The 18,011-nt window shown below is 39.0% G+C and overlaps 1 protein-coding gene across 10 annotated transcripts in view; it reads right to left on the reverse strand.

The window, feature by feature from the left end:
• Positions 1-18,011, reverse strand: part of celf6 (CUGBP Elav-like family member 6) — a 380,567-nt gene that overhangs the window by 84,614 nt on the left and 277,942 nt on the right. For all 10 annotated transcript variants that reach the window (XM_057833527.1, XM_057833555.1, XM_057833517.1 and 7 more), the window contains exon 5: positions 15,891-15,970. In XM_057833527.1, coding sequence (XP_057689510.1) covers positions 15,891-15,970 — 80 coding nt within the window. The remainder of the gene's footprint in view (positions 1-15,890; positions 15,971-18,011) is intronic.

Raw genomic sequence — 18,011 nt, forward strand, 5'->3', positions numbered from 1 at the left:
CATTTTAGCACTAACCAGCATTACCCTGAACTCATTCCCCATGCTCTTTGTTTGAAAGCTGTCACAAAATTCCTCATCTGAATGTTCTCAGCCACAGCTCTACCAGTATGCCTCGAATGGCACAAAAACTTTAGCTAGCATTAATCGACATTGGCTTTGAAACTGTTGTTCAGAATATTCAGCGGTCATAGTTACAATTAACTTGTTCATCCATCATTATGTAACACAGTGTAATCTGTTTGATTGACCAACAATTTACTGATTTGATATTTAACGGATTGCTTTCAATCAAAATAAATGTCTGTCTTGAACTGAAAACGGCTATGTGTCGTTCTATCTGCTCGACACAATGGACAGCATACAGACTTGTTCCGCCACTGCCTGCATGTGTCTGGCTGCTCTAGTAACCTGTAAGCACTCCAGGGTGTGTTTTTTGATGAAACGTTCTCAAACAGCTTCAAATTGATTTATAATAATATTGTATTGTATTTTTAGCCATCCCGCAAACAGGACATTTTTAAAAAGCCCGCAAACAATTTGCTGAAGACATGTCAACAAAGCATATGGATTACTGGAACTATGTCCTATGGTCTGATGAGACGGGCGGGCTTTCTTGTGTACCATCTTCAGAAGAGGCTTCCTCCTGGGGTGACAGCCATGCACACCAATTTGATGTAGAGTGCGGCATATGGTCTGAGCACTAACAGGCTGACACCCCCCCCCACCCCCCACGTCTTCAATCTCTGCAGCAGTGCTGACAGCACTCCTGGAATGAATCACATGCCATTTTGGAGGGAAAATGACCAGGTGTACTCAATTTGGACATTTAGGGATGTACGTATTTACTATGGGGTGTACTCACTTTTGCTGTCAGAGGTTCAGATATTAATGGCTTTATTATGAATTATTTTGAGGGGAAAACAAATTACCGTATTTTTCAGACTAGAGGTCCGATCACGTCATTTTCAAAGTATCGGAATCGGCAAAAAAATATCGGCCATGCCTTTTTTTAATATATATATATATTTTAATTTAATTGTTTTCTAGATGTATTTAACATTATAGACATAATATGTTACACTCATCCAGAGTCTTTAGTTTAGGCTTAAGGTACCGATAACGGTGGTAATTAATTTTTAAAAAATGTATCACGTTAAATATTCCACGCAATTAATGCATGCGTTGCACGACCCACTCACGCATTGTTGCGTTCAATCTGTAATGGCGCCGTTTTACCCATTTAGAGAGATAAAAGGCACCGTAAAATGAGTAGAGTGAATTTTGGCAGCGTTTGGAGCCTTTTTGTAATAGGCTAAAGCCTTACAATCCCTCTCCCCACGATTAGAAATATCATGGGAAGCAATGTGGGGAAGCAAGGTAGCAATTGATCTTTTTCTTAACACCTTATGTTATTTCCCAACGCAGAGAAGATATATCAATTGGTAGCACTACGCACAGTCATGGGTTCACTTCCCATCATGCATTTGGGTTGAATGGCTGCAGTATCAATATTTAGTCACAATATACGAAGTCACAAGTCTTTCTGTCCGTGGATCCCTCTCACAGAAATAATGTTAATAATGTAAATGCCATCTTGAGGATTTATCGTCATAATAAACAAATACAGTACTTATGTACTGTATGTTGAATGTATATATTCATTCGAGTTGTATTCATTTTTTTCTTAATGCATTGCCAAAATGTATATGATCGGGAAAAATTATCGGGAATGATTGGAATTGAATCGGGAGCAAAAATAAGCAATCGGATCAGGAAATATCGGGATCGGCAGATACTCAAACTAAAACGATCGGGATCGGATCGGGAGCAAAAAACATGATTGGAACAAAATCCTATTTCAGACGATAAGTCGCAGTTTTTTTTTCATTTGGCTGGGGGTGCGACTTATACTCAGGAGCGACTTGTAGTCCGAAAAATACTGTAACTCATTATATAAGCTGCACATAGACTACCTTTCATTGTTTCAAGGTGTCATTTTGTCAGTGTTGTCCTATGAAAAGACATACTTAAATATCTGCAGAAATGCGAGGGGTGTACTCACTTTTGTGATACACTGTGGTTCCTCTTTTAAATTTGTCCAATCAATGAGCGTGCCTTTCGTCTACCTGATGCTACTCAGAAAGTTTGGTTGGCGTAGTCTGAATACTGAACCTTTTCAACAAGTCATTTGCAAGTGTTGCTGCAAGGTAGTTCTCCAACCGGAATCCGGTCCATTTGGTCTAATGTGAAAATGCCCTTAGTCCTTTAGATTGTGATTCACCTTTTGTTTCACTTTGTTTGTTGGTGTGCCGTGAGATTTTCCCACTATGACATCTACTGTATATCTGGACTATACCTACGTGTTATATTTGTGTTAACGTCTATGTCTAGTCTTTCTAGAGAAACACTAGACATACGTACTTGCTAACTACTATATCCTCTTCTCCCTTTCCATAAAATGTATTTAAAAAAATGTAAAAAGACTAACTGATTAGTGCTCAGTGCTCACTGACCCTTCCCCTCAAATGTGGAATGACATTTTTTAAAATACAAATTCGCAGACAATACAACAAATAAATATGATTTACACATACAAGTATATGTTAGCCTTGCAACACTCGGACAAAGGACATCCAAAACCTAATGCAGCATGTCACAGCTTGAGATTCCACAACACCTCGGCTTGGCGTTTGATGCACTACATGCTGCCACCGAAACACTCTCTGGCTCGGTCTTATCTCTCATTAATCCACAAGTAGTCTATCACACACCTGTATGCTCTTGTTGCTGCCAACGCCGCTGAAGCTCCACGGGGCCTGTCAGCCGCACTGTGACAGCCAACATGACAATGGCGGCAATTTGCTCACCGCCGCCCGCCTGTGTGCCTTACCCTTGGCACATTCTGTTTTGAAGTTTTGCCACATGCATGTCTCTTTAGCATGATTCAACATTGATCATCTGTTGTTAGAATTACTGTAGTTCTTGAAGGATCTGCAATTTGCATGTTTTTCCATTACTTTTTATTTATACTCCCTCTACAGTATATGAAAAAAGTATGTTCTACAAATTTTGTCAAAATTGGCTTGTTACTTGTTTTACGCTCCACATATGCAAACAAAAAACAGAATCATCTTTATTGTCCAAATATGTTGGAAACACGCATGGAATTTGTTTCTGGTTAGAGACACTCTAGGTCAGGGGTGTCCAAACTTTTTGCAAAGGGTGCCAGATTTGGTGTGGTAAAAATGTGGGGGGGCCGACCTTGGCTGACGTCCTTTACTTAGAACAATATTTTTAACCAAATTTTAGCAAGCCATTCAGTGTGTCACATTTGCTTAATTATTTTTTTGTCTTTCGACTCTCGGGCTCTTGCGAAATACTGCTTCTGTGACATTAAACTAGCTTCAAGTTGCTTCAATATCTCGCTGCGTATCTTCCCTGTAATCTTGTCGTACATGTCAGCGTGTCTTGTTTGGTAATATCGCCTCACATTGAAATCTTTAAAAACAGCGACGTCTCTGCAAATGAGGCAGACACAGTTTTTGCGTATTTTAGTGAAGAACTAGTCTAATTTCCACCTACCTTGAAGCGTCGGCCGTCACAGTCAATTTTATTTTTTTTTTGTAGATTGTCACCATTTTAGAAAATGGAAGTAATGGGTAACACGGAGTAATGTTGCGTAGCCGTTAAATCCCTAAATTTGAAAAATAAGGTCCTAATGAAACCTTTTTTTCAAATTTGTAAAAAGAAAAGTCAAAATGAATATGTGTAATAAGCGCTCTACATCTATAACCCATGCTAAATCATGTGATTTTTTTCTCATGGAACCTGCAGATGCATGTGTTGACTTGCATCCATCACTTTTTTTTTCCAAAAAGAAATGTCAAAATTCTGAATTTGTCTTAAAATCATGAAATTTTAGTTGTATAAAATGTGATACATTTGGCAATAAAGGGTTAAAGTGCTGCTGCCTTGTAGTGGGTAAACGAGGGGCAGCATTTTGAGTGTAAGCTACTTCATATGCTGGTTGCAGTACTGCTGACCAATTCATTAAGTCTGTGTTCGGGCCAGACGTTATTGATTTTATGACAGAGGCTGGGGGCCGGATGAAATTTGACCACGGGCCGCATTTGGCCCCCGGGCTGGACTTTGGACATGTCTGCTCTAGTCCTACACAAAACAAGTGACAATAACAAAAAAGCAGTATTACCTTGCTGCAGGATAAATTCTTCTAATTCTTAGTCCCAGCACTCTGTATTATATAAAGGGAAACTAATTTGCGAGCAGAAAATATCTTGTTCATTGTGCTAAGTTTCCTAAACACATACTGTATATAAAAGTACTTGAGAACATTTCCGTGTTTGTACTTTTTTTTTTCTAGGGGAAAAGCATTAAATCAATACTTTACTTTTACCAGAGACATTTATCTCTGATTCTACTTACAGTTCATATATAGTGTGAGTAATAGGACTTCCACTTATTTATTTTTGGGCTGCTGGGTTTGGGTGTCACATTTTTTACCTGCGCACCAGTTACTGATGCAAGCCTCACAGCCGGCAGCAGGACGCCAAATCATGCCTCATTCTAGGTGGTTGTTGATGACATGTGGCAGCGACATTATCCAAATTAACTGCATCTCCCTGTTGCTAGCATCCCGTAGTTGGGTGTTAATGGCCACCTTGCTTATTAATCTGGGAGGAATTTGGATTTTGGGCAGAAAGAGGATAACAGGTGCAGGGATAGAGGCTGGAGATTTAGTTAATAAAGAGTATTAGTGAACTTTTTGGATGGCTGCTGTTGATCAGCCCAAGGTCTGTTTGGGCATCCATTTGTTGCTGTGGACAGTTCATCTGCAGCAGCGCTCAAGCGGCTTAATGGCTCAAACTAATGTGACTATTGCCAAGGCTGCAGATGAACAACAGAACTGTAGAGAAGCCTATAAAAACTCCTAAATAGGTTTTTTTTTCCAAAAATGTATCAGGCCATGTGGCTAATACTAATGTAACGAAAAAATACAAATAGGGCATTTATTTGATAAATGTTCAACTCATTTGAGTTTTTCAAAGGCAATAAACATGTACAGTTGTGGTCAAAAGTTTACATACACTTGTGAAGAACATAATGTCATGGCTCTCTTGAGTTTCCAGTTATTTCTACATCTCTGATTTTTCTCTGATAGAGTGATTGGAACAGATACTTCTTTGTCACACAAAAACATTCATGAAGTTTGGTTCTTTTATGACTTTATTATGGGTGAACAGAAAAAAGTGATCAAATCTGCTGGGTCAAAAATATACATACAGCAGCGCTAATATTTGGTAACATGTCCCTTGGCCATTTTCACTTCAATTAGGCGCTTTTGGTAGCCATCCACAAGCTACTAGCAAGCTTCTGGTTGAATCTTTGACCACTCCTCTTGACAGAATTGGTGCAGTTCAGTTAAATTTGACGGATTTCTGACATGGACTTGTTTCTTCAGCATTGTCCACAAGTTCTCAATGGGGTTTAAGTCAGGACTTTGGGAAGGCCATTCGAAAACCTTAATTCTAGCCTGATTTAGCCATTCCATTACCACTTTTGATGTGTGTTTGGGGTCATTGTCCTGTTGGAACACCCAACTGCGCCCAAGACCCAATCTTCGGGCTGATGACGTTAGGTTATCTTGAAGAATTTGAAGGTAATCCTCCTTCTTCCTTATCCCATTTACTCTCTGTAAAGCACCAGTTCCATTGGCAGCAAACAGCACCACAGCATAATACTACCACCACCGTGCTTGACGGTAGGCATGGTGTACTTGGGGTTAAAGGCCTCACCTTTTTTCCTCCAAACATATTGCTGGGCATTGAGGCCAAACAGCTCGATTTTTGTTTCGTCTGACCACAGAACTTTCCTCCAGAAGGTCTTATCTTTGTCCATGTGATCAGCAGCAAACTTCAGTCGAGCCTTAAGGTGCCGCTTTTGGAGCAAGGGCTTCCTTCTTGCACGGCAGCCTCTCAGTCCATGTAGATGCAAAACACGCTTGACTGTGGACACTGACACCTGTGTTCCAGCAGCTTCTAATTCTTGGCAGATCTGCTTTTTGGTGATTCTCGGTTGAATCTTCACCCTCCTGACCAATTTTCTCTCAGCAGCAGGTGATAGCTTGCGTTTTCTTCCTGATCGTGGCAGTGACAAAACAGTGCCATGCACTTTATACTTACAAACAATTGTTTGCACTGTTGCTCTTGGGACCTGCAGCTGCTTTGAAATGGCTCCAAGTGACTTTCCTGACTTGTTCAAGTCAATGATTCACTGTTTCAGATCCATGTATGTATATTTTTGACCCAGCAGATTTGATCACTTTTTCTGTAAACCCATAATAAAGTCATAAAAGAACCAAACTTCATAAATGTTTTTTGTGACAAAGAAGTATCTGTTCCAATCACTCTATCGGAGAAAAATCAGAGTTGTAGAAATAACTGGAAACTCAGGAAAGCCATGACATTATGTTCTTCACAAGTGTATGTAAACTTTTGACCACACCTGTATATGGATGGACGGACGGGTGGATGATTTGGCTATTTTATACTGGTATGAAGACAGCTTTTTAATGAACAGCAACAATATTAGCAGAGGGTCAATCAGTGCAATTCTAACTAGTGGTAATCAGTTTTTGGTGCTCAGCTGGTTGGTTATTAGCGTTCCTCTGTGCAGTTTACATGTATACAAAGCCTCTCCAGCGCAACTGTGCTCAAAGTTAAACAGACTTACTTCCCTCCCTTGCTTCCTCACTGTAATGTAAAAATGGGGCCGCATCAAAAAGAAGTGTAAATCACATCTGGTTTCATGGCTGCCAGGAAGCATCCGTAAATATTTATCGCGGCACATCAGTGAAGTGTGTGAAGAGTGGGTGTTTGCCAGAGATTGTGTACGCGTGTGTGTATGTGCGTGTCCTGACATACATCATTTCTTATATTTGCGCGGCCTTGTTTGCGCAAGTTGGAAAAATATCGGATTCATAATTAACTCCCGTTTGACGACAGCTTCCGGTTCTTGTGGCCCTATTTTTTGCTTCCCAAATAAACACCATCCAGCGCAGTGCATTAGGTTAAAGTAAACAAAAAAACCTTGTAACTCCAAAAAACCTACTACACGACATTTGCTGGCAGAACACACACAAAAAAAACAACCAAAAGAACATATACAGTGGTATTGAAAAAGTATCTGAACCTTTTGTAATTTCTCACATTTTTGCATAAAATCACCATCAAATGTGACCTGATCTTTGTAAAAAGCACACAGATGAAAAAACAGCATCTGTTTTACTAAAACCACCCAAACATTGATAGATTTTTAATTTTTTTATTTTAATGAGGATGGTATGCAAACAATGACAGAAGGGGGAATAATAAGTAAGTGAACCATCACATTTGATTGATTTTATGGCCCCTCCTTTGGCAGTAATAACTTCAGCCAGATGCTTCCTGTAGCTACAGATCAGTCTGGCACATCGATCACGACTAATCTTGGCCCATTCTTCTCGACAAAACTCCTGTAGTTCAGTCAGATTCCTGTGATGTCTGGCAAATGTATCTCAATGGGGTTCAAGTCTGGACTTTGACTTGTCCACTCAAGAACGTGTATTTTTTTTCTTCTGAAACCATTCTGAAGTTGATTTACTTCTGTGTTTTGGATCATTGTCTTGTTGCAGCATCCGTCCTCTTTTTAGCTTCAACTGTCTGACAGACTGCCTTAGGTTTTCTCAAAAAACATCCTGATAATCTTTTGAATTAATTCTTCCATTAATGATTGCAAGTTGTCCAGGCCCTGAGGCAGTAAAACAGCCCCAAATCCTGATGCTCCCTCCACCATGCTTCACAGTGGTGATGAGGTGTTGGTGTTGGTGAGATGTTCCGTTTTACCTCCACAATTGACGTTGTGTGTCACTCCCAAGCAATTCAACTTGTTTCAAAAGCCCATGAAATATTTTGCCAAAACTTCTGTGGAGAGTCCAAGTGCCATTTTGCGAACATTGAACGAGCAACAATGTTTCTTTTTATACAGCAGTATCTTCCTCGGTAGAGTCCTCCCATGAACACTATTCTTGGCCATAGTTTTACATATAGTTGATGTGCGCACAGACATATTGGACTCTACCAGTGATTTCTGTCTTTAAAATACACTCCAGGGTTCTTTTTTTACCTCTCTGAGGGTTCTGCACTGAACTCTTGGTGTCATCTTTGGTGGACGGCCACTCCTTGGGGGAGAAGAAACAGTGCCAAACTCTCTCCATTTGTAGACAACTTCTCTGATTGTCGATTGATGAACATCCAGACTTTTGGAGATGGTTTTGTATCTTTTCCCAGCTTTATACAAATCAACAATCCTTGATAGCAGGTCTTCAGAGAGGACCGAGCCATGATGTACATCAGACAATGTTTCTCATAAAGACAATCCTTAGCAGGTGTGTGTGCAGGGCACCTTTAAATCACTCGTCAGTGATTGGGCGCACACCTGACTTAAATTGTTTGGTTAAAATTGGTTTCAATTGCTCTATAAGTCTCTTTATGTACAGGGTTCACATAGTTATTTTTCCCTTTTATCTTCTGTCATTGTTTGCATGCTAGACTCAATAAAATATAAAAACCTATAAATGTTTGAGTGGTTTTATTTAAAGCAGACACTGTTTTTACATATGTGTGATAATGACAAAGATCAGATTACATTTGATGGTGATTTTATGTGGAAATGTGAGAAATTCCAAAAGGTTCAGATACTTTTTAATACCACTGAATTATATTGCAAAATTCAGCCCAGTCCTTCAGCCTTGACCTTGATTTGTAATAATGTTGTAATATTGTTGCCTAGGGTGCAGGTAGACTGATGAACGGAATGTTTGACACTATTATGAAGGCTTAATATGTTCATAGAAGCCAGGCTAAAATATTAGAGAAACAGTTAAGGTAAGACTTTAATAATCTGACATTGTTTTGGAGATCAATCGTAACTCCTGAGAGTGCATGTCAATGTTATTGACATACTTGTTAACCCACTCGTCCAGTCGCCGTCTTAAAAATCTCGTTTCATAAGTGTTTTAAATATTTAATATGCACTCCCTGACATTGGCTAAACCGAACCCATAATTCAGCAGTGATGGTCCTTTACAAGCGACTTCTCGCTCAATGCTGTGTTTTGTGTGGAGCCTTTCACCTTTCTGTGTGTTTATTAAGTAGTCCATGACTCCAATATCATATATACCGTATTTTTCAGACTCTAAGTCACAGTTTTTTTCATAGTTTTGGCTGGGTGTGTGACTTATACTCAGGAGCGACTTATGTGTGAAATTATTAACACATTATGATATCATTTCACATGTTATTTTGGTGTTTTGGAGTGACACTGATAGTTTGGTAAACTTGTTAGAATGTTCTTTATGCTATCGTTATCTGAATAACTCTTAATAGCTCTGGCCACATTTATATTGAAATGCATGCTCTTAGTTTTTGGCGCTCTCACGCCCACGTGGGGGCGCACTCACACTTGTTTACGTGAAGAAGAGCGCTCACACGCCAGAAGAAGACGGACAGCTACACAGCGTCTCTGTCTGAGCGAGCGAGCGTGCGAAAGAGAGAGAGAGAGAGAGAGAGGGAGGGAGAGAGACACGGCTGCTAATCTACGTTCATTGTTTATGCTTGTAAAATATCTCTACAGAAGCAACGCCTGTGTGGATCATCTTTTCTGTTGTTGTTGTGTGTTTTCCACCCGCGATCGGACACTTATTGCGAGTTGTGTTGTTGTTTGAATGATGTGCTAATGCTAGCAAACGCATGCTAACCGTTTGTGTCATTGCTGTAATAGCACCTAATTATTATTTATTTACGTTGATGCGAACCTTTTTGGTATCGTGGACGAAATTGATTCAGCAAATTATACGGACGTCTAGCATTGTCATTTGGGAGTTTAGCTCGCTGTATAGCCAGGACCGAGCTGGAGCATCCTGATGAGGACAGTATGTTAGCCTTTCATTGTTCATGCACCGTACACTTATTCAGCATGTTGTTCTCAATTGTGTTTTTATTAGGGCTGTCAAAATTATCGCGTTAATGGGCGGTAATTATTTTTTTTAATTAATCACGTTAAAATATTTGACGCAATTAACGCACATGCCCCGCTCAGACAGATTTAAATGACAGTACAGTAAAATGCCCGCTTGTTAATTGTGTTTTATGGAGTTTTGCTGCCCTCTGCTGGCGCTTGGGTGCGACTGATTTTATAGGCTTCAGCACCCATGAGCATTGTGTAAGTAATTATCGACATCAACAATGGCGGGCTACAAGTTTATTTTTTGATCGAAAATGTTACAAATTTTATTAATACAAAAACATTAAGAGGGGTTTTAATATAAAATTTCTATAACTTGTACTAACATATTTCTTTTAGGAACTACAAGTCTTTCTATCCATGGATCGCTTTAACAGAATGTTAATCATGTTAATACCATCTTGATGATTTAGTGTTATAATAAATAAATACAGTCCTTATGTACCACATGTTGAATGTATATATCCATCATGTGTTTTATCTTTCCATTCCAACAATAATTTACAGAAAAATATGGCATATATTATAGATGGTTTAAATTGCGATTAATTGCGATTAATTACGATTAATTAATTTTTAAGCTGTAATTAACTCAATTAAAAATGTTAATCATTTGACAGCCCTAGTTTTTATATTAAATTGCCTTTCAAGATGACATATCTGTTCTATGTGTTGGACTTTATCAAGTAAATTTCCCCCAAAAATGCGACTTATATGTTTTATGTGTTGTATGTTTTTTTTTTTCTCTCTTCGTTGGCCATTTTATGGCTGGTGTGACTTATACTCAGGTGGGACTTGTAGTCCGAAAAATACGGTACTGCAACGACCCTGCAATGAGTTGTACAGGTTGTAGTTACAATAATGTCAGAAAAAGTTTTGACATGAGTTATCTCGGTCCCATTCTTTCACACAGGAACCCAGCATTTGAACAGGGGTGTGTCGGCTTTATAAATCTTGTGAACACGACCTGCATAGCCATTCTCTAAAAGTTGCGTTGTTCACAGTTGCCAGACAAACTCTCCAATGTGAAGCCCCAAATTATACACTCATTTACATTTTCAGGAGCAGGTTAAGTGTGGTATTTATCTTATCGCAGAAGCCTCTTTGCCTTCATGTGAAAACAGTCGTATCTCCTTGTGATAAGAGAATACTTATGCATACTTTTACGCAGAGTTTTCTCTTGCGTCCCACATGCTCGTCATCATCTGACTTTGCACTTTAGTAGATCAAGAAGCTCTTGTGACACTTAGGTAGGAAATCCTATTAAAGGTTAAGCAGCACATTCACTTTGAGGTTGGACTGACGTTATTTTGTACTCATTAACCAATAAATAACAGTTCTAAAAGTTTTTGCAATTTCAGGCACTCATTCATGCTACATTTGAATATTTTCATTGCCTTACGTTTTGTGACAGCACACACTTCAGTTTTGCTGTTATTCCAGGAAAACAAGTTGTCGTCTTTTGAAGCATCATAATCAAACATGTTATGTTTTGCAAATATGTCAAATTACATTTTATATGTCTGAACGTTACCACCAATAGGTCTTCTTGAACTTTCCTCCGATCAAAGTTTCATCCTTGTCATTTGCATGAATTATGTAAGAAGTGTTTCACATTAGCCTCTGCGTCGTTCTTTGACCGCCAAATGAACCGTTACTCGTAAATAACATCCCGTATAAGACATTTGCGGCACAATGTCTCCGGGGGACACATTTAAGGATGTGTGTGGTGTGTGCACAGTCATCCTATCTTCTGTAATATTCAAATAGAAAGGCGATCTGTTTGCAGAGAAGCTACTTTGAATAGATGCAGAAAGAAACCTATACAGTGCAAAAAAAATGAAAGGCGGCATGCACTGTATGAAGGCCGATGCTGACTGTTGGGATCTTTTGTCTGCGATAACAGTGAAAAATGCCTGCGGTATGTTTGTCGATTGTATATTTTGGGTTCTTGCAATGACATTCTATATCAGTTTTAGTTGAGAGTATTTACTTATAATAAAACATACAGTGTGCTGTGGAACCATTTTTTTATGTACTGTATTTAATTTTGCGAGATTAAAGCTAGTTTGACAGCCTTCCACTTTTCAATTGATGTTGCCCACCATTTGAGAGATTAGTGCTGATGTTGCAGTTTTATTAAAGCTGGACAACATAGAAGTAAAAATGATTTTTGACTCTTTTAGATAGAAAGCATGTGTCGAATTTCAACAAGATACTTGTCTAGTTTGCAAGATGGTTGGCTTCTAATTTTTTCACTCGAGTACAAATCACCTGATTTTTAGAATTGCCGATATCGAGTCCTGATCCGTGACGGAAAAAGTCTTTTTTTTGAGGGGGGGAACAAAAGTTCCAAACATGTTACTGTCCCACCGTGCCGCCTTCATAGTGTGAATTATTTTAAAACAAGAATAACGTAGGAAATGATTGTCTTTATTAAATGCTTCATTGAGTGAGTCCACTCACGCTTTGACGCTGATGTTGCAGAGAACAGCCTTTCACATACTCAATGAATGGCGTACTGCACGCATGCTATTTTTAGACCGTGACATCGCATCGTAAAGCGGAAGTAAAGCAGAAGTGGGACATTATAGACCCACTCTCGCATAAAAACCATGTTAATTTTGCTATTTTTCTCCGTTAATCTATCAAAAACGAACATGCCGATCACACATTGCTTTTTTGGAACTTGTAGAAACGACTCGACATTACGACATATGAAGGATGTTTTCGAAACCAAAACTCGGAGGAAAAAATGTGAAGAATTAATCAACTTGCGTGGACGTTTTAACACCAGCTAGGTGAAGCCAGGGTGAAGCCATTCACATTTCATATGCAGTAAAAATTTTGTTGGGTTGGCATGGTCTTTCAGAGGACAAAGAGGTAAATCATTTTGATATTTTTAACTTATTTTTTAGCGTGACGTTGTGCCGTGCTGCTTCTGTCTGACAACGAATGACCTGAAAATAATTAAAATGTTATCTGACTGCCACTGTTACCTTTTCTGTTGTAAAAAAAAAAAAAAAACTTTAGTAAGGGGGAAGTGTGACTAAATTATAGAACTAACCATTGAAAAACATTAAAAGTGCTTGTTGGCTGTCACTGAGTAGCATTTGTGATCGCTACACAAAATATAAATTACCCCCAAGAACGGTCAGACACGTAGGACAATGAGAGGATATAATATATAGGAAAGACAGGGCTGGTGGGAAAGGATAGCTTGTTGAAACAGCAGAATGTCATTGTCAGTCGCGTAAGAAAAAGGCGTCGATAAAAAAGCTAAGGCTATGCTTAGGTTGGCTCGTTTTTGTTTTTTCCTCGTCTTTTTCAGCCCTCGACACTCAAGCCGTCTCTTTAACAAAACATTTTTATGTTCTTACACATCTTTGCCAGTGAATTTGGCACCAGGGACATCATTTTCGGAGAGAATTGGTAGGTTTAGCTTTGTAAACATCTCCTTCGTACACGATTTCCATTCATTTCCTATTGGGGACAAACGGTGGCATGTCCTCCCTTAGCAACTGTAGCTAACGTCATGAATATTAATGAGCGGAAGTGACATGTTGCTTGCAGTACGCCATTGCCACAGCACACTAATGCAAGTTTAACGATGATTGACAGATTTGTGCCTTTGATCGTAGAGCTACCAAGCTTCTCTGGCAAGATGAAAGCTACAAACCTGTCAATCATCATTAACTTGAAATAACAAACGCAAACTGGACAGTTTGGCCGCACTGCTTAGCAGGAGGGAGGTTGAGAAGCTGTGGCGCAGTACAAGCATAAAGCAGAAAAACATAGTTATATTTTTTAAATTCAAAACCCGATCCTTTCACCCGATTCCGATCCTCTGAAAAATGGCGCGATCGGCCTGATTTACAATCATGTGATTGGATCAGGACATCCCAGTTTATCTGGTTATTTGGATTTCGAAACTAGTCATTGGAATAAGTTACAATGTTTTTGAATTTGCTCGACAGTTGTAAGACTATGTACTGTCTATTTACTTGTTTAAAGTGTCCTTTAATGTAATTGTATTGTGACCTTAACAGTGTGGTAATTACCTTTGTGTTATAGTGAAATACATTTTTTAGAGGTATAGAGGCATAAACACATTTAATTACTGGTAAGTGTTAAACCTTTTAAGATTCTGCTCTTACCGATCAAGTTTGACAGACTTTGAACTTTCAAAGAATGTTTCCCTCAAAGTTGCGATAAGCATCAATGTTGCTGTGGCCTCAATTTTATGGGAAGAGGAAAAACAATTTTTACGTAAAGCGCATTTAAAGACCTAATGACTTCAATTACACACTTCTGTGGTGAGCTAGAGTTCGCAGCACACAAGATTTGTCAGATCACCTTCGCCCTCCCTTTTTTCCAAAGAGTTTCTGACATTTTCCTCAAATATGTGGCTTGTGCAGTTATTGTATGTTTGAATTTGTCAACCAAAGATGACCTGGAAGTGTCACAAAACTCCTGAATTACACTTAATTTTGTGCTCACGTCCTCTCTGCTGTGCTGGGTCACTTTATGTCTGATGGATGTCACCATTGCCTGCCAAAAGCAATTTTATACCAGGACTCGACAGGAATGGCCCTCCGCCAAGGGGACCGACCCGCCTCTGGTTCTCGATTTGTCTGCCTTCACAATCGATGTGAACACATATACAACAATTTTCTCTCAGGACTCATGCCGCAACTCTCTGAAGGGAACCTGAGGGTTGCTCGTGATAAAAAAATGTTTTTAAAAAGTCCCCAGAAGCAAGTGTGAGTTTAATTTTGGCTGCATTAAAATAGTGTGTATTTGTAAGAGTCCTTCAGATGCCCACATTGATTTTGTTGACACTGTTACCGTATTGGCCCAAATATAAGACGGCCCTGATTATAAGACGACCCCCTCTTTTTCAAGACTCAAGTTTGAAAAAAAGACTTTTTGAACACCAAGTTAATTTTTATACAGAAAATAATTACAGTACATCTGAAACAAAGGATTATAACAATATATTTGAGAGAAAAAGCATGTTACTTTGCCTCATTCAAATCTTAATATCTGAACATTTAAATACGTGAACTAAAGTGCAATCACATTGGTAAATGAATGGCTTCTGGTTTTTGAAATGTAAATAAACTATAATATAATAATAACTATAATCTATTGTGATAAAACAACAAAATTGCAATAACTGCATTAACCATCAAAGTGAAGTCTAACTGTAACTGTAGTCTTGAAACAAATCTGAATAAGGAAAAACATTGTCATAAAGTAATGCAAACTGGTTAAACTAAAAAGAGTAGCTGAGATCTGTCATGACAGAACATTGCTTCAATAATATCTGGCACCATCTAGCGTCGTGAATTGGGAGAGTAGCTGAGATCTGTCATGACAGAACATCGATTCAACTATATCTGGTGCCATCTTGCGTCGTGAATGGGTATAATGTCTAGACCGGGAATATAAAACGACCCCCTCTTTTTCAGTGTAATTTCAATGCAAAAAACACCATTTTATATTCGGGCCAATACGGTATTTTATGTATTGCCAGTTTTGGGTGGAAACCTCCTATTTGCACAGTTGGTCAATTCTATTTTTCTTAACAACCACCTCCCGCCCTTCCCAAATATAATGAGAAGCTGACTTTAGAAACATGCTAGTAGGCTACTTTAGGCTGGAATGCCAAAACTGATCAGAATTGCTCTACAATCACATTAACATGGCTTGGTAGAAAAAGCCACAGGACGCCTGTGGTGATGAGTTTATTATTATTGAGATTAATGCAAACTCTGTCATTCGTTTGTTGAGAGAGTGTTACTTACAGGCATGGTCTGTCCACCGTGCAAGCTGTTGATGGCAGCCTGTGCTTCTGCGTGGCTGGAGAATTTGACAAAGGCACAGCCTGTAAACATACACATAAAGAAAGAGGAAAAAACTTCAGGCAGATGGCCTTGGATTTGTCAAGTTGGAAATAAAAAATCACCAGTTATTGTCTTGTAGTTATCTGATCTATAAATATATTCTGGTCACTTGTGTGTTGGGATCGTCGCTAAAGGCATTAGCGGTGTGGAACATCCCGTCCCTCGCCCCGGCTGCGCTAATTCCAAAGACTTGTTTGTGAATATTAATCTGTTTAATATTTACACTTTGTGATTTGTGTGCAGTCACTCATAAAGGAGATTAGCACGACAATAGCGCGGTCTTATAATCGGCCTATCCGACGGAATCATTGCTCGCTTCAAATTTAAGACGTTGGCGGTGGTGGAGCAGGCAATCTGGAGGGGGGGAGGGGTCTATTTTTTTTTTTTTGCCTCGAAGGACGTTGGAATCATCTTAAATCTGTTGTGTGGTTAAGGCTCAGGAAGGAAGACTCAACATAAGAAGTTGGCCAGAACACAAGAGAAATAAGCTTCGGCAGCAGCGTCGTGGAGCTTTGCTGGATTAACGTTTCAAACCAAAAGTGATTCAAGTGGATAATATTAATGCATGTTGGAAGTTATATGCTATGCTAGCCACAAGATCAAGTGTTACCTCAAAGTTTTTGTTGACTTTTAATACCCTAAAATCCCTATTAAAATCAATTGTGTTAAAAATAATCAAGGGCTGTTTGTACTTCCTTATCCCAAGCACACGCCAACCTTCAACTGAGCAAACCATTTCCTCCTTCTGTCAGGTAGAGGATGAACGATGCAATAAAATGTGCTGGTGTTCAAAGGGGATATAGAGATGACTGTTGATTGGTGTAAGTCAGCTGTGTTTACATCTATTATTGGCAAATCCACCCCTTTCTGAAGCACATGTGGACATAACTGTTCATAAAATAACCAAGACAAAACTGCCCTTTTATGTAAATATGTTGAAAAAAATATGACAATAGCAACTAAAAAAAGAATTATTAATCAGAATGCCCAACTTGGCAGTAATAATAAGAATGCTAGACAGCTCAGAAATATTAGGGAAAAGTGTAGTAAGAGGTAAAATGTATTAGATTTTACCACTTATAGTGCATTTAGAGCTTTAGCGCTGTCCTAGTGGCTCCCTGGAGCATTTTCAAAAATGTTTAAAAATAGAAAAGGATGGGGGAGGGAAATATTATTTTTTGTTTTTATATGGTTTCTGTAGGAGGACAAAAATGACACAAACATTCTCAACGTTTTCCAATGCTATAAAAATATGTAGAATAAACATTTCAATAACAATAACATTTCAACATTTCCGTCAACGAAGATTTGCCTCATAGCCAGCGACACACGGGTCTATCAGCAGGGCAGGATGCCATGCAGGTGGCTATTGTAAACAAACCGGCGGCTGTGTGATGTGCAATGGATCCAAAAGCGAAAAACGGAAAAATAACTAAGAACAGAAGATTCAACGTTGGACCGAATCATTTGCATTCATTGCCAATGCGAAAGGATTGCCTGAATGTTTACTCTGTGGTGAGAAGTTTTCAAATAACAAAAAGAGTAATGTGGAAAGACTGAAAGAGAAGGCATGTTACATTTGAAGCCGAGTACCCAGTTGGGAGTAAGACAAAAAAGTGCGATTGCATTACTTCTGAAGAACTTAGAAGAGCGCAAAAATAGATTTAAGAAGTGGATTACATCGCCAAACTCCACTACTGCAGCAAGTTTTGCTGCAACCCGGGAGATAATAAAGCGTTGAAAACCGTTCACAGAAGATGAGTACATGGAGTACATGAGTTTCTTTAACTCATTTGCTCCCAAAAACGCATAAATATGTTCTATTTTTAGTTGTTTCAGTGTCCCAAAGACGTATTTATACGTCTTATACGTTTTTTTCATAAGCGACATCTCTGGGTTCTGATTCAACTGAGCTCCAAAGCACAAAGCTGAAAATCCATTTTGAAGCAATAAAACTGGCCACTGGAGGGTAGTAGCGCATTTGGTAAGACCCGCAACCCGATGCAATGGCAACGAACGGCC

Source organism: Corythoichthys intestinalis, chromosome 1 (genome assembly GCF_030265065.1).
Source record: "Corythoichthys intestinalis isolate RoL2023-P3 chromosome 1, ASM3026506v1, whole genome shotgun sequence".
Taxonomy (NCBI): Eukaryota; Metazoa; Chordata; class Actinopteri; order Syngnathiformes; family Syngnathidae; genus Corythoichthys; species Corythoichthys intestinalis.